Source organism: Barbus barbus (assembly GCF_936440315.1).
Source record: "Barbus barbus genome assembly, chromosome: 2".
Lineage (NCBI taxonomy): Eukaryota > Metazoa > Chordata > Actinopteri > Cypriniformes > Cyprinidae > Barbus > Barbus barbus.
The window spans coordinates 8,346,704-8,369,936 of NC_136730.1; the positions used below are offsets into that span (position 1 = coordinate 8,346,704).

General features: G+C 38.0%; 2 protein-coding genes across 4 annotated transcripts in view; both read left to right on the forward strand.

Annotated features, from left to right (window-relative positions):
- The first annotated feature begins 276 nt into the window (after positions 1-276).
- Positions 277-13,589, forward strand: ntn4 (netrin 4). Its single transcript, XM_079436478.1, has 10 exons — positions 277-713; positions 1,904-2,385; positions 3,216-3,485; positions 8,030-8,156; positions 9,437-9,622; positions 10,697-10,886; positions 12,583-12,662; positions 12,837-12,905; positions 12,989-13,162; positions 13,256-13,589. The coding sequence occupies exons 1-10, from the start codon at positions 644-646 to the stop codon at positions 13,390-13,392; spliced, it is 1,785 nt and encodes a 594-aa protein (XP_079292604.1). The 5' UTR covers positions 277-643; the 3' UTR covers positions 13,393-13,589.
- A 792-nt stretch (positions 13,590-14,381) lies between these two features.
- The window catches only part of LOC306882056 (dedicator of cytokinesis protein 11), a 74,251-nt gene continuing 65,399 nt past the window's right edge, over positions 14,382-23,233 (forward strand). For all 3 annotated transcript variants that reach the window (XM_079436489.1, XM_079436491.1, XM_079436490.1), the window contains exons 1-7: positions 14,382-14,569; positions 19,198-19,314; positions 19,492-19,581; positions 19,700-19,782; positions 19,853-19,913; positions 21,943-22,038; positions 22,931-23,065. In XM_079436489.1, coding sequence (XP_079292615.1) covers positions 14,468-14,569; positions 19,198-19,314; positions 19,492-19,581; positions 19,700-19,782; positions 19,853-19,913; positions 21,943-22,038; positions 22,931-23,065 — 684 coding nt within the window. In that variant the 5' untranslated portion in view covers positions 14,382-14,467. The remainder of the gene's footprint in view (positions 14,570-19,197; positions 19,315-19,491; positions 19,582-19,699; positions 19,783-19,852; positions 19,914-21,942; positions 22,039-22,930; positions 23,066-23,233) is intronic.

Below are 23,233 nucleotides of genomic sequence, written 5' to 3' on the forward strand. Positions count from 1 at the left end.
TTTATTTTTTTTTATAAAGTATTATGGATAAATGGGATATTACTATTAAATAGCTGAATATAAAATGAGTGAAAACAATGATCAAAGATAACTTAAACTTCTACAGTTAGCCTAATTAATAATTAAACTCAGTAGAAAGTGTCCATTTAGAAAGAGAGAGTACGTCTTGGCAGATCTGACGTTGAATGACTCAGATGGCTCATGCCAGGAATGCTCCATTAAAACGAGAAAAATGCTGGGAGAAGGGGCGTGGCCTGTGTTCTTCAAAGCTCCTGTCACTCAGAGGGGCTCCAGATTCCAGCTCAGGTGTCACAGAGCAGCACGCGCCGCGCTCAGAGCAAAACACACGAGCAGCGCGGCCGGGGACAGAAGTGACTCTGACAGACGCTAATCTGAGGTTACACACTAATGGCGTTGTCGCGCGAGAGCTGTGTCCTGTTTCAGCTGAACAGTTTTTGTTTGTTATGGGAGCAGATCACCTCCGCTCAGCGTTTGCGCACCTGGCCAACCCACGCCAGTGAAGTCGTGCTCCTACATGCAATCTGAAAGGCTCTGGAGCGGAATCAGGTTCCCGTGCGTATTGTGGATTAATTGATACGTGCAATTTGTGGCTCCCCCCCCCCGGATTGCATTGAAGACTAATATGGAGCTGCCAGGGAGATGTGTGTTCTTCGCAGCCCTCCTGATGAGCGTTCCTCACCCCGTGCGTTCAGGTCAGTGTTTCACGCATGTAAACTATTCACCCGGCAGGTGCGATCAAAACAAGCTGTCTGGTTGTCAACCGAACAGAGACTCATGGTGTCTAACGAACTGATTGAATGGAGAGAAAAAGATGGGGATGATTTGAATATGCAAAACAAAACCAAACTTTGCATTTGCATACACACCCAAAATCCAGATGTTGCTGAATCCAACCAATTTGCTGATTGATTCTGCATTTGTAGAATATTAAAGCACGTTAAAAGTGCTTTTAATTTTTCTTTGTAGCCTACTATAATTGTATTTATAAAAAAGTGTTTGTTTATCAGTGCGGGGGTCATACAGTGACTTTAAAACGCTAATTTATTAAATATAAATGTGGCCCAAAAATGTAAAGGTCATTTTCGGGCACAGTCTGTCAGTCTCGTGCAACCCAAATCGTAATTTTGTTTCACAACACATAAGATATATCAATATCTAAACGTTTTTAAAACAGCCCCCCCCCCCCCCCCCCCCCCCCCCAATTGTAGTTAGGTAATGTATCCGGATTACTTTTGACCAAATTCATAAGAAAATATTTTGAAGTCATGAAGTGCATTCAACTTTAACCAACTCAAGTTTTGCAAACTGGAGATCCTGAAAGAACTGCAGGGGGTTTGTGCATGAAGTGATGAAAAGCTGATAATTCATAAAAATAATCATAAAAATATCAAATTAAAGTTGTTTGGCCTCTCCATTCTGTGTAATTATATTCACCCGGCTGGCTGATGTGTGCAGTTCCATAAAACTGGAAAAAATTTCAAATGTATATAAAATAGGATTTTTTAGAAAAGATCATTTATGAGAGAAAAAATAAGAAGTATAGCGCATCAATACATTTTAGTAATTTACTGCCATTGTGTAGGCTAAATGATACTCTTGTAATCTATGAAAAAGTAATCTGAATATTATCTCTATCTATTTAATAGTACTTAGTGTTTTGGAATCTGATTATGTAGTCCAGACTAGTGTAACTGGTCACAGATAGTTATTTGTTGACGTACTACTTAAAACTACGTCTTTTCTCAAAACTACAAGTCTTAGACTTTTTCCTATAGTGTCCAAATGCTTTTTGAACAACCGTATCTTCCAGTCAGTGTCTGTTGGAATGTGCATTATTTTACGTTCAGTCAATTTGTTTGTGTATGTGTTGTATTTATACCAGGATGTGAGAATCGGGTGTGTAATCCACGCATGGGGAACCTGGCAGTCGGGCGTCCTGTACAGACAATTTCCCAGTGTGGCTCGTCCTCTCCAGAACGCTACTGTAGGCATGTCTACAAAATGAATAGATGTGTGTTGCATTGTGAGGTGTGTGATGCTTCAATACTGCACCGCGCACACCCACCTGCGTCCATGACAGACTCACCCTTCAAACACCCACCGACCTGGTGGCAGTCCGCTCAGGGTGTTTCCATCGAAACTCTACAGCTGGATTTGGAGGTGGAATTTTACTTCACCCACCTCATTATCATATTTCGGTCACCACGCCCTGCTGCCATGGTGATAGAGCGCTCGCAGGACTTTGGGCGCACATGGAGCGCTCTGATGCTATTTGCACACAACTGCAGTGAAGTGTTCAACCTGGAGGATGGACAGAGCTGCACTCAGAAATACTCCACAGCAGAGCCTTGCAGCAATGGAGAGGTGAGTGTGTGCATGCAGTATCTCACATTTCAAGTCAATTCACCTTTATTTATATAGCGCTTTTAACAATACAGATTGTATCAAAGCACTTAACAGTATCAAATTGGAGGATAGAGTGTCAGTAATGTATAATAATAAGATTAAACACTCAATTTTCAGTTAAAGGCATTTCATTATTGAATTCAGAGATGTCATTGTCTAGCTCAGTTTAGTTTAAATAGTATCTGTGAAATCAAATTTACGATAATCGCTAGAAATTAAGTGTCCCCAACTGAGCAAGCCAGAGGCGACAGCGGCAAGGAACCAAAACTCCCTCTGTTTCAGAGGAGATGCATTTGTTAGATGCATTTTTATGTGAATAATGAGGTTCTTCTTAAACGATTGGTTCACCCAAAAATGAACATTTGCTGAATTTACTCTCAAGCTATCCAAGATGTAAATGAGTTTGTTTCCTCATGAGAACAGATTTTGAGAAATTTAGCATTACTCACTAATGGATCCTCTGCAGTGAATGGGTGCCGTCAGAATGAGAGTCCAAACAGCTGATAAAAACATTTTTCTCGCCTGTTTCAGATGAGACGACTTTTTCAGTGGAGAAAACAGTTAAAAAACCTGGTGTTTTTTTTACTTGTATGTTAACTGATTGACTGTAATTGTGTGGATCATGTTTTTTGTTACTTGGTGGTTTTGTTTTTAATTATCAGCTGTTTGAGCTCTCATTCTGACGGCACCCATTCATTGCAGAGGAGCCTTTGCTGAGCAAGTGCTGTAATGCTAAATTAATCCTAATCTCTTCAGGTGTTAGTGTTTTTTTCTTTGTGCACGAGCAGGTCATTTACCGTGCTCTGTCACCCTGGGACAAACTGGATCCGTACAGCATTGATGCCCGAGCCCACCTTGGCATCACTAACATACGGATACGTCTGCTTCAGCCACAGTCCTGCTTCTGTCAACAAAAACTTCCTGATGCCAACGTGCTCACTGCCCACTATGCCATCTATGACCTCATTTTAAAGGGAGGCTGTTTGTGCCATGGACATGCAGACCAGTGTGTGGCTGCTGGTGACCAACAGATTACACACCCTCCTGTTAAACACATGGTAAGTGTATAGTTATAATACAGAGTCATTATTTTTTGGGCCTGTACCGTATACTTACAGAGCATGGTATGAAACAGTCCTAAGATTTAGTATGAACTCTTGACATCTACATGGTGTTTCAAACCATGAGTTTCTTTTTTCCTAAACGCAAAAGAATAATAAAAAAAAAATCATACAGCAAAAGTCATTGGGATCCAGTGTTGTTTTGGACTAGTATTATTTTAGTATTTATAGACTATTTTAGTATTTTGTAATATTTTGTATTAACTTATTTTTATATTTTAAGTTTTCATTTTAAATTTAGTTTTAAATTTGAATAATTTTGTGTATATATTATTTTTATGTTTAGTGGGGTTTTTTCTTATTTCTAATTAGCTTAATTTAATTTAATAATTTTAGAAATTTAGGCTACGTTTACACTAGTGCATTTTAGTTTAAAGACACAAGTTTTACCAGAGGTCTTGCATTTGTTCAACTCCTTTAGCACTATGTCTGGTTATAAAATAAACTGGGATAAGTCATCCTTAATGGCACTTAATAGTATTACTAAAGCAGCCTCTCTACCTAGCGGTCTTGTCTTTGCTAATTCATGTACCTATCTTGGTATTAAAATAGCTGATTCTCTGCCTAGGATTGCTCAGACTAATTTTTCCGAAGTCAGTCAGAAAATTAAACGGGACATACAGAGGTGGGACAACTTAAAAATGTCAATGCAAGCTAGAATTTGCACGGATAAATTGAACATTTTACCCAGAGTTTTTATTTTTCATGCTCCCTTTTTTTTCCTTCCCCAAAATTTTTTAAAGAAATTAATTCATTAATCTCTAAATTCATCTGGGGTGGAAAGCATCCGAGAGTCAGTCTTTCAGTATTACAGCGTGCAAAACCACACGGAGGTCTTGCTCTTCCTAATTTAATGCTTTACTACCTTGCTTTCCAAATTAGGGCCATGCGTGTCTGGGTGGACACTCACTCCAAAGTACCCTGGAGAAGCATTGAGTCTGACCGTGTTCTTCCCCATAGACTTCAAGACCTACCTTTTACTGGGGTAGGCTCAAGAAGTTTACATCAGAAGTTTGGAAATATTATTTCAACTACTTTAAAAGCTTGGTTTAATGCAGAAAAGATTACCGGTCCCGTTAAAAAAAATCTCGCGTCAGTCTCCTCTCTGGAATAATACCCGCCTATTATCTGGTAATCAGCCTTTCGTTTACCCCCTTGGTCCTCAAAAGGTGTGCTCACATTTGGTGACATATTCAATGGTAGTGGACTGCGCACATTTCAGGATATTCAAGCACATTATTCCTTGCCAGGTACCTCCTTTTTTATGTACTTGAAGTTAAGGTCTGCTATGAAAGCATATGGGGTACCTTGGAATTCTATTCTAGATGATCACCCATTGTTAAAGTGGTTCAAAAATACTGGAAAAATTCAGGGCACAGTCTCCTTGATCTACAAGCAACTACTTGAATGTTCATATAAGACCCTGAAGATATTAGCTGTGTGGGAGAGAGAACTCTCATGGTTGGGCTATAGTCCTGATTGGAATACAGTTTGGTCAAATCTCTGTCTTGCCTCCAAAAACCCCTCTCATATTCTTATTAATTTCAAAACAGTATACAAAATGTATTGTACCCCATATAAGCGATACGTGATGAAACTCTCATCAAATCCTAATTGCAGTCTGTTTAACAATAACTCCAAAGGTACTTTTTTGCATATGTTTTGGGACTGTTCAGTCATATCCAATTTTTGGAAACATGTAGTTCAAGTACTAAAACGCATCACAAAGTTGCAGTTTGACCTTGATCCTTGTCTTATGTTGTTAAATGATGATTCTTCCTATAACTTTACATTAGTTCAGAGAAGATTGTTAATGTCCGGTTTCACTGCTGCTAAAAAAAGTTACACAGCAATGGTTCACACCTGACATGGATCCTAGAAGATTCTGGTTGCTGTCTTTTTATTATATTGTTTGTTTAGAATGCAGCACTGCTAGGATCAATGGGGCTAGAATACAAACTGTCACTTATTGGAGTAGTATAGCCCAAGCTCTAAAGGAATTGTTTTAAATTAATGATGCATTATCCGGTGTGGTAATTTGCTGCCGGTGTTTATTTGTATGTTCCTTTTCGCTTACCGTACTTGTGTGTTTTGTTCCCTGTAATTTTTCTTTTTTCTTTAATTTCTCTTCTTTCTTGGTACTTATGCTGTCATCCAACATTTGTAATGTTATTATTTCAAATAAAAATACAATCACAAAAAAAACGTTTTTCTACGTTTACGAGTTTTTCTACGAAAACGCCTGTGTAGATGAAGATCGTTTTCATTTTAACACAGTTAAAATGAATTACCAACACAGTTTTGGACCACTGATTTTCATGATATGGGCAAAAACTGTTTCTGCTCTACCGAAGAAAGAAAATCATACAAGTTGAAATGACACGAGGGTGAATAGCCGATGACAGAATTTTCAGAGATTTCGTCCCTGTAAAGGAGAACAATGGCAATGTAAAACAAAAACATTTGCCGTTATCAACATTCCCAGAAAACATGTTTCCCATTTGATTACATAAACAGTTCCCCCTTTCCATTTACTGTCTTTCACTCTTTCATTCTCTTTCCCCACTTGCTCTCACTGTCTTTGTTTCAGATTATATAAGCCATGTGTTTGCTGTTCATTTGGCTCTATCTCTGCGGATAGATAAAACTGATAGCAACTGAAGGATAAAAAGACAAAGTCAGGCAGAAAAACAACGGAGGGAGGAATACTGATAAGCAGAGAGACGAAAACGAGGGGCTGCATTGCTCGCCCATTTTGCTAATTGAGTTGTTGTTTACATGCTGTGATCAGACAATAACAGCAATTAGTCTCACTCGCTCAAACACACACACATCAGCTCGTTGCTCTCTTATCAAAGGTTAAACTGTTTAATCTAGAAGCCCAGACAAAACACACACCCCGTGCCAATCGACAAGCATGCACACAGACACACGCTACCCACCCAGACATGTAGACAAACACAGTCGCAGTGACATGCTTTGTCCATCCACACTCATAATAGGAACACGTGCTCACACGCAATCTTGTGTGCCCCTGCAGGAATGTTTTGGTTAGCAGGGAGAGTATGTGCATCTGAGTGCGTTTCCTCCCATATTATGATGATAAACATGTGAAAGTGTTTCAGATGCCAAGTGAATGGAGCGCTGCCAGTTTGCCCTAATTTGTCCTTTTCTTTCTCTCCTGAAGTATTTAAAAAATTCTTCTTTCGTTTGTTTGTTTTCATCCATATTGGAGAGTGACCGATAATAATTATCTGTGCTTCTCGATGGATGGCTGAGTCTGGGACATTAGCATTAGGTAATCATGGCCATTGAGGGTGAGGAGGATGTTTTTATACAGGACTGTTGAGCGAGAGATTGAGCACATAACTCAGAGATGTAGGAGAGAGAATGATTGACTGTAGCAAATGAAAAGAATTAGGGCTCTTTTCAAATCTCTAATCAGTGATAGAGTGATAGTAAGATGGATGGCCTTAGCAAGAACGACTAGAGATAATAAAAATCCACTATAATTACACAACTGTTCAAAATTCTGAAGCTGAAGGTAATTGTGATGATTTATCTTGACATGAAAGACATGAAATCAGAATTGCGCCATATGAACTCAGAATTGTGATCTATAGATAAAAGTCAGAACTGTGAGGAAAAAGTCACAAAAAAAAAAATAGAATTGTGAGATGTAAAAAAAAATATTAGTTTATATCTCATTCTGAATTTTTCTCAGTCACTTCTGTAGAAGTCTGTTATGCTAATCAAGGATGAATTTATTTAATAAAAAATACAGTAATATCCTCTTTGAAATTATTGTTTTCTATTTGAATATAAAGTGTAATTTATTCCTGTTATGGCAAAGCTGATTTCTCCGCATCATTACCCCAGTCTTCAGTGTCACATGATCCTTCAGAAATCGTTCTTATTTGGTGCTCCAGAAACTTTTTTTTTTTTTTAATGTTGAAAACAGCACTGCTTAATATTTTCGTGGAAACCATGAGACTTTAATTAATAGAAATTTCAAAAGAACAGCATTTATTAGAAACAGTTTTTTTAAAAACAATATAGAAGTCCTTGCTGTCTTTTTTTTTTTTTTAATTGGTTTAACCCAAAACTATTAATAAAAACTGCTGACCCCAGACCTTTGAATTATAAAGTTAACAGTAACCCAGTGAATCTAATAATCAACTGAAGCAATATGAGGTCCATTGAGGGAGAAAAAAAAATAGCCAAGTGTAGGTTCTTGTAAGAAAACAAAAAGGTATTGGAAGTTGGCCTATGCCATTTGGTTTATAGTTTGGCAAAGTATGCGGCATGATAACATATTTGGCACTAGAATGAACACAGTTGATGCTGCAGCATGTTAAAGATCGGCGTAGTAAATCTCTGATTGAAGATTTTTAACAAGCCTTTGAACCGAGGTCTGCTGAGGTGAAGGTGTAACAATGTGTCATTGTATTGTCAATTGTGTTTTCTGGCCTCTGCCACAGGTGCATGGTAAATGTGTGTGTCGGCATCACACGGCTGGGGATCATTGTGAACGGTGCGATCGCCTCTACAACGATCGACCATGGCAACCAGCTAACGGTTTAACTGGAGAAGCTCATCAGTGTGTTAGTAAGTTTCAGTTCATATGTAAAACCAAGTTCTGACATGGGCATATCAACACTGAAGGTGGAATGTGTGACTTGGACAAAGTTAAAAGAGCTGACCAGTCTCTATGAAATTCTGGTCCTTACACTACTGTTTAAAAGTCTGGCTCTGCAAGATTTTTTAATGATTTTTGAAAGAAATATTTTATGCTCACCAGGGCAATTATTTGATCAAATATACAGTAAATGTTATTGCAATTAAAAAAACTCCTTTAAAAAAACTACTTCTGTTTTAATATATTTTAAAATGTAATTTATTCCTGTGATGTCAGCTGAATTTTCAGCAGCTATTACTCCAGTCTTCAGTGATTTGCTACTCAAGAAACTTCTTTTTTTACTATCAGTGTTGAAAACAATTGTGCTGCTCAACATGTTTGTGGGAATGGTGCCAATTTTTTCAGGCTTATTTGATGAATAGAACGTTCAACAATATTTATTTAAAATAGAATCTTTTGTAAGATTCTATAAGTTTTTAGTTGTGTAGATATGGCTTTGGTCCCTCCTTCAGTGTAATCCTATGGCAGGGTTGCCGGATCTGTTAAAGAGAGTTCTGTGATAAATCATGACTTGACCAAAACCAGCCCATTATGTAAATTTAATATGTGGATTTTAGGGTGTATTCACACCTGTCTTGTTTGGTTCGATTGAATCGAACTCAAGTTCGTTTCCCCCTTTGGTGCGGACCTTTTGGGCAGGTGTGAATACAACAATTGCACTCGGGTGCGCAACAAACAATCGTACCGAGACCCAGCTGAAGAGGTGGTCTCGGTCTGCTTCCAAATGAACTCTGGTACGGTTGGTTGAATGGATGAACCAATGAATGGATGACCTTAAGCACACATGTAGTTTTGTTTACAGTTTCTGGTTCACTTGCAAAAATGACAGTGTGAAAGCGAACCGCACCAAACAAAAAAATCAACATTGTATTTGGTCTGGACCAAAGCAAGTGAACTAGCTGTCTTTCCTGGTGTGAATACACCCGTAGAGTATAATAGTTATTGGACGCATTTGGAATTTGAGCTGCAGTTGGAATTTTGTTGGTTGGTCAAAAACCTTTAGATTATCATCTAATTTGTCCAGTATTTCAAACTACAGACCATAGAATAAAAAGTCAGCCACAGCAATAGAAAGTTGCCCAGTTTTGCAGGACCTGGCAACCAATTTGTCATTTGTCAGAAAAAATCTGATGATCTATAAGTTGATTATTGTTTGTAATAACGCAATATTTGTGTATTCGTTGTGTAGAGTGCAAGTGTAACGGCCATGCAGAGAGCTGTCACTTTGACAGAACCGTATGGCTTCGCTCGGGTCAGCGGAGTGGAGGTGTGTGTGACTGCCTTCACAACACCAGCGGCCGTCACTGCCAACACTGCCAGAGCAGCTTCTACAGAGACCCAGAGAGACCCTCGACTGCCCCGGATTCCTGCAGACGTAAGACATCATGCATCACTCACAACTGTTGTGTAAACAAACAAGCATAGGGGAAGTCGTGGCCTAATGGTTAGAGAGTCGGACTTGTAATCCAAAGGTTGCGGGTTCGAGTCCCCGGCCGGCAGGGATTGTAGGTGGGGGGAGTGAATGTACAGCGCTCTCTCCACCCTCAATACCACGACTGAGGTGCCCTTGAGCAAGGCACCGAACCCCCAACTGCTCCCCGTGCGCTGCAGCATGGCTGCCCACTGCTCTATGTGTGTGTGTGCGCGTGCGTGCGTGTGCGTGCGTGCGTGCATTTGTTCGGGTTAAACGCAGAGCACCAATTTTGAGTATGGGTCACCATTCTTGACAATACGTCACGACTCAAATACCTGATCTACATGGGCTCATTTATACAATATTCATTTAAACTTCAACAAAACAGCAGTCAAAGTGTGGAAAAACTGGTGTTCCTTATACTTGGTCATATTTTTTTGGGTGTGTTTATGTCTTGGACTAAGATGAAAGCCATTAATCTCAGATTTTGAAAAGCTGCTTAAAATGGCATGTGGGGTATCTGTGATTACCCTGCTGTACACTTCCGTTCCTGATCTCCATCTTTCTTTAGCATGTGCATGAAAATGTGTGTGAGTTTGAGTATCTGTTTACGTCTACAGCTTGGCCTAGATGATGTCAAAATTCTGGAACTCACCAGATCAGTGAACATGTCCGATGTTGTGCACACATTGAGGGGATGTTTGGAATTGAATGTTGTTCCTGCTCGGAATGCTAATGGCTCTTACGTCGAGTTGGGACATGTAGAGTAACAAGAACAGTGATGGGATCTCCGCATGAGCGTAAACGTATGTGGAGGCAGACAGATTAATCATCAGATGACACAGGCTCATAATAATTGACTGTGTATGCAAAACATCAATCTGGTCTGGAAAGCTTTGTGTCTTTCTATTCATTGAGAAACTCATTATATAGCACAAAACGTGTTAAATTTGTTCAGAGCCTCAGAAAGGTCCACTAATATATTTTGATTTGATGCGTGTTATTTTAGTAACCTTCTTCCTTTCTGAATTGCAGCTTGTGTGTGTAATCGTGCTGGTTCCACATACTGTAACCCTGATAATGGAGACTGCGTCTGTAAGCCGGGGGTGGCTGGACCACACTGTGACCATTGCATGCTGGGATACTGGGGTTTCGATGAATATGGTTGCAAGCCCTGCCAGTGTGCTGGTGATTGTGACCCTTACACAGGAGACTGTATGATTAGGTGATTATGAACCTTTTTGCTGGTCTTTATTGGCATGTCTTTACTGTCATTTTCATCTTCTGCATGAGACTACAAGGAATTTCAGAATTGACAGTTGTTATTGTTAACTTGATCTACAAAAAAAAGAAACAATCTTAACGATAATTGAAATAAAGCTGAATTAAAACAAATTTTAGATGGAAAAAAATGTATATATGCTGGTGTCCAAAATTTGGAGTATATATGTTTTAAAATATTTTTGAACGCAGTCTCTTAATGTTCACATATGCTACATATATTTGAAATGTGAAGTTGTGATTTTATTTATTTTTTTTATTTTTTTTATAGTTAAGTTGGGCTAAAATCAGTGTTTTTATTTAAAATGATTTGTAACTAAATTATTGCATTATTTGTAACTAAAATAAAGTTGAAATAAAATATACAAAAATTAATATTAGATTAAAAATGTAAGCGTGAAAAAGAAATGTTGCCTTAGCAATTGACTGAAATAAGTTTAAGTTGAAGTGACTAAAATGTTGAAGTGATCTAAAATGACTAAAACTGAAATAAAAATAAATTATAGCTACGTAGACACATAACTAATAAATTTATAAAAATGACCAAAATTACTGAAATGGAAATAAAAATAAAAATAAATATTAATAAATACCACACTGCTATATATCAAATATTAAATGAAGTGATAACAACATTTCACAAGATGATCGCTGATTTTTACTGAATTTATAATGCCAGTTCACTTCAAGTTCAACCATAGGTGTAGTTCATCACATTAAAATGATCCAGTAAGACAATCAGACCAAGACAAGTTTCCAAATGCTATTTGTCTTCATTTAAAATAGTAGTTTACGTTTTAGCATTCAACGCATGCCAAACGTCTTTGACACTTCTTGCTCAAAGCGTGCTTGTGCTTACTTTATTTAAAGGGGTCATATGATGCTATTTTAACGATCATTATTTTGTGTATAACAGAATTTGTTGGAGTTTGTCGCCTCTCTCAAATGCGTTGTTTTCTACAAAGCCCCTCCTTCCAACAAGTGCAATCTGCTCTGATTGGCCAACTGACCCAGTGCATTGTGATTGGCCGAACACCGCAAACCACGTCGGAAAATGTAACGCCCCTTACTATAATCTCGAGCTTCAGCTTTCAAGTTATTTTTATCAGTTCAAGCCCGAAAGGGGAATAGAGTCGCGTGACAGACACAGTGATGCTCATATGTATTTGCAGTACACAAGCTGCGGTTAAAACTATTTCCTACGGGCTGTACACTCCGCTGTGATGTGACCCTGTGCCCCTCACACACACACACACACACACACATGGCATGTTATGCGCAAAACTCCGCATTTGAACAGTCAATAGCAAATACTTGATCTAATAACAAAACATACTTACAGTCGCTGATTCAGCAATAGCAAAGTCAGAATTGACCCTTTTTTCAGCCTTCATGTACAGCCAGCCTTGTACTCTCCTAGGTTCACAAAACGGTCGTCCATAAAATGCGTTGCACAAATGTTTGAAAAAAAAAAAAAAAAAGAGAAAGGAAAACTTGCAATCGCATCATTTGACCCCTTTAAAATAAAACCGATTTTATAATAAAATGTTTTATCACTTTCATTTCTTTTACAGGTAATCTTATAATATAAATTATTTATAGATGCATAACCATGCATGCTCTGTGTGTTTGTTGTCTAGGTCTGAATCTGATCACAACAGCACGGCAGAAAATCATCTGTTTCGAACAGAAGAGCTTTTCTCCGCCCTTAGTCATCCAGGTATTAAATGAAAATCTTGGAGCTGATAACAGCGCTGTCTTGTTCCCATAAAAAGTTGATTCTCGTCTGGGATAAAGGCATGTGCTGTTGAAATGTCATTTCTGTTTTTAGGTTGTCGTAGCAACAGAAATAAACTGACAGCCAGTACTTTAATTAGTGGGTATTTCTTTACAGACAAATGTGTGTGCAAACAGCAAGCACTTGGAAACAGCAAAATATTCTGCGGTGTAAAATATGTTTATGGTAAGTAGCATATAAAGCAGTCGCTGTGCACTCACTTCACCTCAATGTTCTGTTGAGTTGATGTTTTTTTTGTTGGATTGCAGCAGTGAAGGTGAGAGTGTTGGGTGCCCATGATAAGGGCTCTCACGCAGAGGTGGATGTTAAGGTTCTTAAGGTGTTGTGGGATAACTCACGCCTCAGGCTCTCTCGTGGAAATCGTACTCTTTATCCCGAGTCTTGGACCTCACGAGGCTGCACATGCCCTGTACTTTTCCCAGGTTAGCAGACATGAACACATTCATGATTTGTTATGATATGAAAGCCCATATGGATACACATTTTGTTGACTGAGACTTTTTCTCTTGCTGTAGGGTTGGAATATCTTGTAGTTGGACATGAGGATGTGAAAAAAGGGCGTCCTATGGTTAACATGAAGAGTATAGTGAAGCCATGGAGACCCAGCTTGAGCCCAAAAGTTCATCAGCTTCTGAAAACCAAATGTAGCTGAGAGACTTAGAGACACTGAATATGTATCTTCCGTGGCATACGTCAACTTCGCCTTTATTTTATTATGATCATTCTTCATGCTCTGAATCATACTAACGAACAGTGGTTCTCAACCTTTTTGACTCTAAGACCCTCCTATCAAGTTGATATCTGTACCTCTAGTACTTCTGTTAATAATAAATGAACTTGAATGAACTTAATATGACAGTTTAGTTTTGTAAATGGGGTTGTGTTTTTTTTTTTAAGTGTTTTATTTAGGATTATGTGAATATAATTACATTGATTTCAGCTTAACATTATATCATGTAATTGATATAATTTTTGGTTGAGAGCCACTGCTTTAAAACCGGCTGTGTGGATGTATTTGCTGGCTGTCACATGAATACTAGGACTGTACAGAATGTATAATATATATGTATATATAAAATAATATATGTAGCTTTTTTTAATATCATAACTAATCATGTAAATAGCATGCATTTTGTACACGTGAAAATACAATGCTCATATGCAGTATAACCTTCCTATGGTTATGGCACAGTTTTAAGTTTGTGGCATTAATATGTACATTTTTAATACCAACCAAGACCACAAGGTGTCAGCTTATGATCATATTAATGATTATGTACAAATATATTCACAAGAACACGTATTCAGGTGTGAAACGTGCTGATTTATTGACTCATGCTAGCTTAAAGAACAGCACAAAATGTCACAAATCTAGACTTTTTCACATTGTTGCTCGAAAACCACAATGAAAACTCATTATTTACCACATCCTTTTCTTTACATCCTAAAACATTGCATATTGACACAAGAATAAAATTAAACAAAGATAACCTATAATCTCTCTTAATATAAAATACAGAGCTATAAAACTTTTACATTAATAATTCAAAACCAGGGATTGCTCCATATCAGGCAACCCCTGGTGATGGGCGGAGCTAACGCTGGTCCATGATGCCCCGCCCCGCCTGCATCCGCACATCTGTCAGACTCGCATATTGGCGTGCGGAGATGTCGCTTTGCGCAATGAGGACGTTGATGGAATTACAGTCAAACTAAAGAGGGAAAACATGTCCGAAGTAAGAAAATTCACGAAAAGGTTGAGCAAACCTGGAACGGCTGCGGAGCTCAGACAAAGTGTGTCGGAGGCGGTGAGGACGTCCATTGCTGTGGTTAGTAACTCAAAAAGCGTCCCGTCTCTCGCCTTGGCCAGTGCATTTATAGGCTGTGTCTCAACACGTAACTGAGCTAACTACCTAGGCGGCGTTTTTTGACATCACAGGCGCGTGCATTCTGTCTAAGTAGTCAGCTCACTAGATTTTCAGACAGCCTTAGTTCATTATCATACCTCGTATATGTATATAAGCTTTTAGGTCTTGCTTGTAGTCATTTTTGTTTCTTGCAAACGGCGTTGTAATTATTATTGAAACACGTGCTGAGGCATAACGTCTCGTGCCTTCCAGGCAATTACACAGCTTCAACATGTCTTACACATCACTTAGACAGCAGTTGAAACCTTCTGCATATAATCACTGACATATGCATTGATTTAAATGCAAAATTAGGGATCTGCTCAACAATAAAAGCCAGTAGTTAGGCGATCCTGACTGTTTCCTAATAGGAAAGACATTGTACTGTGGCTCCAACTGGAACCACGTGGAGCATCCTTATGCCTTTGTGTAAGGAGTCATGTGCATGTGCTCATGCTGCCTTTATTGAGCCATTGAGAAATTATGTTGTTAATGTTTTAGGGAGGATATAATTTCTCTGCACTAATGATGGCTCTAATGAATGCTTAGTGCTGAGAAATTGCATTTTTAACCAGACATATGTTATGTGCCTGAGATTTTCTATAAGTGTTATGAATATGGGTCTATAATGGCCTATGATTGTCAGTTTGATTGTGGTTTCCAGGGAGGCAGACAACAAATGGCACACTATGGAGATTGCAGATCCCCTGTGTTTCCCTTGAGAATACCCTCAGGCTGCTCAGCTATGCTTCCTGTGTCCTCTACTTGTGCTGAATAAAGTATTTGTCTCATCTTTCCTCTTTTACACATTGTGCAGTTGCAGAAATTTGGCCAAAATGAAGATATGTGATCTTTTTTTTGTTATTATTGGTGCTCATTGTCTTACTTAAAGACCCAGTGGAATTGATTAACGAGAGTTTAGCACTTACTCTTTTCTTACTGGAAGTTTTGGTGGCATATATTGAAGGCTTCATCCCTTATTTTTGTAAATGGCCTGGTTGGTTTCAAGTGGTACTGGGGGAGGGGCATTCTCATTCAAGAGACCATTTGATTGGACAAAAATGTGTGTAGTGCAGGATGAGTCATCAAGATTATTTGCTCTGTTTTGCCGAAATAATATGACTGTTTATTTTAAATGTGTATATTATATGAAAATGTACACTTGCATGTTGTACTAGTGACTTTTTTCTAGGCAGTTTGTAATCTCCTGGTTGCCTCGATAGCAAGCAAATAGGGTTTGTCTTTTGACTTTTGGATAAGTGCAGAAAATAAGCCAAAGTTTATAATTCTAACACATTTTGTTCATCATGATAAACTTCACAAATGAACACAACTGCTATGAATATTAATGCCTAAATACAGAAGTAAAAAGCTAGGCCTACTTCTTTTTTTTTTTTGGAGGTTTTGTTGACGTATTTCGAAGGCCTCATCCCTTATTTTTTCAAACAGCCAATAAGTCATGAGTCAGCTATGAATATAAATTGTTACTTGGTTTCTGGTGGTAAAAGTGGGAGGGACATTCTCATTCAAGAGAGCATTTGATTGGACCAAAGTCTGTGTAGTGCAGGATGAGTCAAGTGTTTTTGTTCTGTTTTCCAAAAGAATATGCACAATTTAAGTGTATATTATCTAAATGTGAATTTTAGTAATGTTTTTGAGTACGTAGCATAGAGTGCCACAACGATGCTGTCTTTTGTAGGCAAACACAGAAGTTTGCATTACCCTGGTCCCCATGACAAAAGCCCAGTATGATATTCCATTGACTGTTGAATAATTGTAGAAAATGAGCTCTGTGACAAACAAAAGGTGTGGAGAAAAACTTTGGATCTTGCTATGCTGGTTTGAACTACGGGTGATTCATCTGGTCAAATAGAGCCGGCTTTAATGTAGCTTTTTTTTAACTGTTAATGCCTTATTGTCACATTAATTTTGACAGCCCTAAATTCAGTATGAGTTGTTGTCTGACACATTTTTCCGGCCCTTATAATCGGCCCTTATCATCGGCTGATTTTGAACAATCGGCCGATGGCCGATAGTGAAATAAATTTATTTTATCGGCTGATACCGATTGTTGGCCGATACATCGGTGCATCTCTAATCTAAACATATGGTCTTAACTTGTTCTTCCTTTTCCATTTTGACATTGTGCTAATGTTGATAATGTTAACTAAAAATAGCTGTTTAGGCACCATTTTAGCAAATAGCAATTCATATTGGCTTTAAATATGGGACAGTTGTGCTCAAGCTGCCGAAAGTTGTGTTTTGCAGTGTGTATTACTGAGTCACAATAATTTACGCTGTGTTTTCTACACAGGACTCACTGGATATAAATATTTCAAGATGCTTTCAAATAGTGGGCCTCAAATGCTCACAGATCTACAGAGCATGTGGTCCTCCACGAGATTCACAAGACAAGATACGCTGTTCAAAAGCCTTGTAATGACACAAAAAAGAGATCAGGTATGTGTTCGCATAGTAACGCATAGGTTCAGACGGAGGCCGTGGTCGTTCAGTTCAGATGTTGGCATATGTGTTTACACACAGTGGCCTAATACACATCAGCTGAGGAGCTCTTTCTGTCTGCTTCGCCAAAGACTCACATCTGGGAAGTACATTAACCACCCTAGAGACGTGCTCTAGTCGCAGTTTCTGTACAGCTTTAAGTCGCCCACTTTGTCGCCCTTCACATTTTCATCTTGCCTTCTTGCATACGGAAATAACATGACTGAAACGTGTGTGTGGCGCCAACGCCCTTCAGCTTGTGAACGGGCTGTAAATTGGCTCATGTTTCCCTTTACCTCAGCCTGCGGTTTGTTGGCCTGTGATTCTTCTTCTTCTACAGTTCCTCTCTGTCCCCAACAGGGTTGCTCTTTTTTAAATTATCTGAGGCCTTGTGGTGGTTTTCGCAAGGGTTGGGTTATTTTTGGCTATAGGAAACGGTCCTATGGTATGGTATCTTAAACTTTGCCCTGAGATTTTAACACCTGACTTGCAGTGACTTGGACTTGGATTAGGGAAGTTGGTATGGTTTGGTTTGGTTTGAAAGGGCAGTTGAGAGAGAGTACAGCCACAAGCCAGCAGAACTGAGCTGAAACACATGCTCTGTTGCAGTGGGAGCTGGACTGGCTGTGGTTTTCTTGCCTCTGTGGTATGTCACATGACAGGAAGTTGCTGCTGAAACACTTGCTTTGGTTGTCAGCTCATGCGTGTGTGCTTGAGAAACACAGGAAGCATTTATGTGTATTATAAGAGATGGTATTGATGTATGGATTATATTTAGGCCATTTTTTGCTCCTCTCAAGCAGGATATACTGTATAATAAAAGCAAAATATATAGTGCAAATTGAATTGGGATCAGTAACATTTTTTGAAAGAAATCATTGCTTCAATTCAGCAAGGATGCATTGACTTAAAGTCACAGTCAAGACTTTTACATTGTTACAAAAGAGTTCTATTTCAAATAAAAATGTTTCAACATATAAAAGTAAGAAATGTTTCTGGAGAACCAAATCAGCATATCAGAATGCTTTCTGCAGGAGCATGTGACACTGAAGACTGAACTCATGGCTTTATTTATTTTTTATTGCAAATTAAATAAATTGGACTTTTCTTTTTTTGAACTCAAACATTTTCTGCAGCTAGGAAGCATTTTCACAGGATGATTTCTTAAAAGGATTAGTTTGAAATTGTTTTAATTTGGAGTGAATTCATTGCCTTTGATTTCAGCTGAAACGTTCTCAAAAGACCTGTGTGATTATGGGTTCAAGCCCCACTGATCCTGTCAAAGCTGGACCGCTTTAAACATTAGAAACAATGAGCTGCTTTACCCAGCCTCGAACTTTGGACAGAAGACACCAGCTGCCCTTTTTTCATCTAAACCTTATCTAGTTATGAAACTATAACTTCCTCTTTTCATATCTCTGACTGCTCAGAGTTTATTTTCAGCAAAATAACACCTTTAGCAAAAGGTTAAAGTCATAAATTGAAGGTTTCCTAGCACGAGTTGCTGGCAAGTCAGCTGAAATGTCATCTGTTTGGCAATTCCCATACGGTGAAACATGGGTCAAAAGAGTGCAAAAGATGAATCTAGTCCATTGCCTGTCTTCTGTCCATCCCCATGGTTTGTTTGGTGAAAACACTTTCTCTTCCATGGGCTAAACTCTTTGCATGAGTATCAGAGCATGACACAGGCATGTCAGCTGAGTCAGGAGTGTTTAAGCTTTAACACGTGATTCTCTTTTAGAAGGAACTTGAAAAGAGAAGGCACTTGGGAGAAAGCTTTGAACTGAACTCAAAAGCTGTACGAATAAGAAATCGCAAGTCTTGTGGTAGATTATTGCTTTGTAGAGGGGCAGTGAACTGATAAATTCACAGGCAGAGCTGTCAAATATGTGTAGGCTACACAACAGATAAAGCAAATCTGAATAATTACAGTGTGCATTGCTATAGTATGTTCAGTAGCAGTAATAAAGAGTGACACATTGTAGACATCACAGGCCTTTTGAGGGAAACTGTGTATAAATTCATGGATCCGTCCTGTGTGTTTGCAGGAGCAGCCCAAGATCATCGAGCCACTGGACTATGAGAATGTGGTGTTCCAGAGGAAAGCTCAGATCCACAGTGATCCACAGAGAGACCTGCTGCTGTGGCCAGCTGATGATGTATCAGTGAGTCATTTCACAAGCACATTTCCTGCCGTTTATTTGTTTGACTCATTTTCAAAATCTTCATCCTTCTGCAGCCACCGTATGAATCTAATTTTCATCTGTCTGTCTGTTATTATCATTGTTTGTTCATTCATTTTATCTATCTGTCTGTCTCTGTCTGTCTATTTATCTATCTAGGAAGCACAGATTGAACGTCAAAGGAGGACCATTGTTCCTTCAGTTCCTCAAAATGCTGAGAACGAAGCAAAAAGCCTGTTTGCCAAAGAGGTAAAGAACCTCTCAATGCCAAAATTTGAGTGAAGACTACAGCTATCCAGACTAATAAAATATGAGATTACATTTTCATGTGATTGAGTAACTGAGCAATGCTTACGCTCTTTGGCAGTGCATTAAGATGTACAACACCAACTGGCACGTCATCAACTATAATTACGAGGCCTACTCTGGAGATTTCCGGACGCTGCCCTGGTATGTAAAAGTTTGCAATTTTTTGCCAAAGCTTTTGCTGGGCTATTTCCAATGTTTCTCTGTCTTGCAGTAAAGGGATGAAGACGGAAAAGCTTCCCAACCAAGTGTTTGAGGTGGACGAGGGGGAGGAGGTAAGAGACATTAATGTTTGCCAGTGGAAAACAGAGTGTAGAATATCACGCTGTCTCAATATCTTCTCTCATCGCTCTCTTGTTTAAACTTTTCTGTGTAATTGGGATGTATGGATGTCTGATACTATGGATGTCTGATGACTTAGAATTTTGATTTATGTGAAATTATTTGGAGTTAAAAAGTCACACGTTTATTGTGTTTTCATGATCGTTTATTGCTTTTACTTACTCAGGTACTCTTTGCATTCACATGCACCAGTAGTCTTAAGTGTCAACACATCTTGTTGAATTGTGCTACACCTTTTATTGACAGAGAGCACTGTAAATGTTGTGAGGCTTCTTTGAGGTCATAATCAGATGTAGAAATGAAGGCCATACGGTCAGCAGAGAGGCCCATTACATGGAAACTGACCCTTGTGGTCTATTAATAGACACACACTAAAGTGTCCAGCAGATCTTGATAAAAGTAAGGAGTGGTGATTACAGGGCAAAGAGATTGCTTCTCCACCTTGTGTGTGTGCATGTCTAAATCTATGTGTGTGCACATGTTTAGACATGGATAGTCTTGCCTTTTTTCTAACAGTTCACTTAGTGGAATTAAATGAAATGAGTTCTAATTCTGAAGACCTAAAAGAACATTTCTGGCCTAAAGAATGAGGGCAGTGAAGCCAAAACCACACAATAATAAGAAAATTAAATGAGAATTAATTCTTGTTCTTGTTCTAAATCTCGTTCAGTCTTAAAATTCAGATATACTCGCCTATAGGTCTTTCCAAACCTCTATGCATTATTTTCTTCTATGGAACACAAAATATATTTTATATACCAATTTTACCATTTTTAGCTACCAAAAATGGACTTTACATCCCATATCTTTGCTGTAAATTTACACCACTTCCTCCTTTGATCAATAATGAAATGATATCACTGTTATAGTACCTCATACTATACATAACTGAGAAGAGATTGGGGCCAGATGTTATTATTATTATTATTAGAAATTAATATTAATTAACTTAAAAAAAAAATTATTTCAAATAAATGCAGTTTTTTTTTTCTTTATATTCATCAAAGAATCCTGAAAAAAAAAAAAACAATTCTGAACTGTTTCCACAAAAATATCAAGCAGCACAACTGTTTTCCACATTTAAAATAATAAGAAATATTACAATTAGAATGATTTCTGAAGGATTCTGTGACACTGAAGACTGGACTAAGGATGCTGTAAATTCAGCTTTGCATTACACGAATATATTACATTTAAAAATACATTAAAATAATAATAAATAAAACCTTTGTAAAGATATTTCACAATACATTTTTACTCTATATAGTTTACCGTAATAAATGCTGCATTGGTGAGTGTAAAAGCCTTTTTTTAAACATAAAAAAAATCTTACTGACCCCAAACTCCTGAACTTTTCAGTAGTGTATGTTTACAGTATATCATGTTGGCTCTGTCACGTCCATTTAATTTAATCAGTTAGCTGAGTGACTCAAAAGGGAGAAGAGGGTGCAGGCAATTGATCAGTCTCAGAGGGGCTGTTAGGAACAGAAAGAGAGGGGGGGAATGAGAAATGCTGAAGGAATGAGGGGAGAAGGGCATTTGGACAATTATATTACAGTGGAGAGCTAGAGAAAAGCACATTCATAAAGGACGCCAGGCCACTTCAATTAAATTAGACACACACATTTATAGTTGCTGTAAGTAAAAAAATCCCACCCCATTCTGCCTTTTATGAATACATGAATATTTCTGCTATAAGTAGTATATTTGTTTTTAAACATTAAGCTGTTTGTAAGTACTTGATTGTTGTATTGTGTTAATGTGAGTGATGTTAGGTTACTGTACCGAGGGCTTATTTGCGTGAATGTTTGTTAAATCAGAACACACAGTGTTCATGTTTGTGTCAGAGCATTTGATCTTTAAGGCAGAGAGGTCGTATGCATAGAAATGCGTCTTTGTATTCAGATCAGTCTGTCTGCTTCATTAGTTCTTACTTTTTGTGTGTGTGTGTGTGTGTTTCAGGATTCATCATCTCTTTGCTCTCAGAGAGGAGGCATAATGAAGCAGGGTTGGCTGCAGAAGGCCAACCTCAACAGCAGTCTGTCTGTCTCCATGAAGGTTAGTGGAATCATCGGTGCACTTTTATTAAAAGTCATCAGCAGATCTACAGTAGTCATTGTTACTTAATATACTGTACACCTGCTGATCAATGCAGTTTGAAGAACCATTGTTGGAGAGGCCCGTTTTGTTTTTTGGTAAATAAAAAATGTCAATTACATGCACTAATGTTCATACACAAACACATGTTGTTAAAGTGCAGCACTCTGCACTAAATGATGTCTCGCAAGTACTTTGTGCGGAGGATATATAGTAAGTTATACGACTTATTCAATCCCATTACTCATTAATCAGGAGGTCAAGAAAATCCTTTCAAGTACTATTAATAATAGATAGTATATGGATTTTGCTTTTGTGAAGCTAATGCATTATATCAGTGATTGAGCCACACTTTGTATTTGTATTACATAAAAAAACTATCAAACCATTTTAAGGAAAGGCCAGAAGCACACTTTTTAGGCATAACGTTTCACAAAAAGGTGCTTGTTAGGTTTTAAATGATAAAAAGAAATATATATACAGTTAAGATTAATAAAGAATTAGGATTAAAAGGAAATGTTTTTGAGCAGCAAATCAGCATATTAGAATTATTTCTGAAGGATCATGTGACACTGAAGACTGGAGCAATGAGGCTGAAAATTCAGCTTTGCCATCAAAGGACCAAAATACATTTTGAAGTTTTAGGATGTAAAATTATTTTAAATTGTACTTATTTCACATTAGTACTGTTTTTACTGTATTCTTGATCAGCTAAATGCAGCATTTGTAAGCATAAAAAAAATCCTCGTTCTGTTTACGATATTTTCAAAACAAATATGAGGGATTAAAATGGCTGTATATCACAGTATTTCTGGCTCTATTTTTCACACATAATTTTTTTTTTTCTCCACAGGTGTTCAAGAGGAGGTATTTCTACCTGTCTCAACTCCCTGATGGTTCCTACATACTGAATTCATACAAAGATGAGAAAAACTACAAAGAATCAAAAGGCTCCATCTATCTGGACTCCTGTACAGATGTAGTTCCGGTACGTAATGTAATTTTTTTTCTTCATTTTTGCAGACAAAAGTTGTCATGTGATCAAAGGGTACAAAGGTTTACAGGGCTTGTTGAACAATGTTTAATTTTAATAGTCAGAAAGTGTGTAAAGTGCTTTTGTTTGTTGATAGAAATGAGGATTATAAATTACAGTAAA

Coding starts and splice junctions, on each gene's coding strand:
- ntn4 (XM_079436478.1), top strand. CDS start 644: ATGGAGCTGCCAGGGAGATGTGTGTTCTTCGCAGCCCTCCTGATGAGC. Junction 8,157..9,436: donor AGAAGCTCATCAGTGTGTTA/GTAAGTTTCAGT, acceptor TTCGTTGTGTAG/AGTGCAAGTGTAACGGCCAT. Junction 9,623..10,696: donor TGCCCCGGATTCCTGCAGAC/GTAAGACATCAT, acceptor TCTGAATTGCAG/CTTGTGTGTGTAATCGTGCT.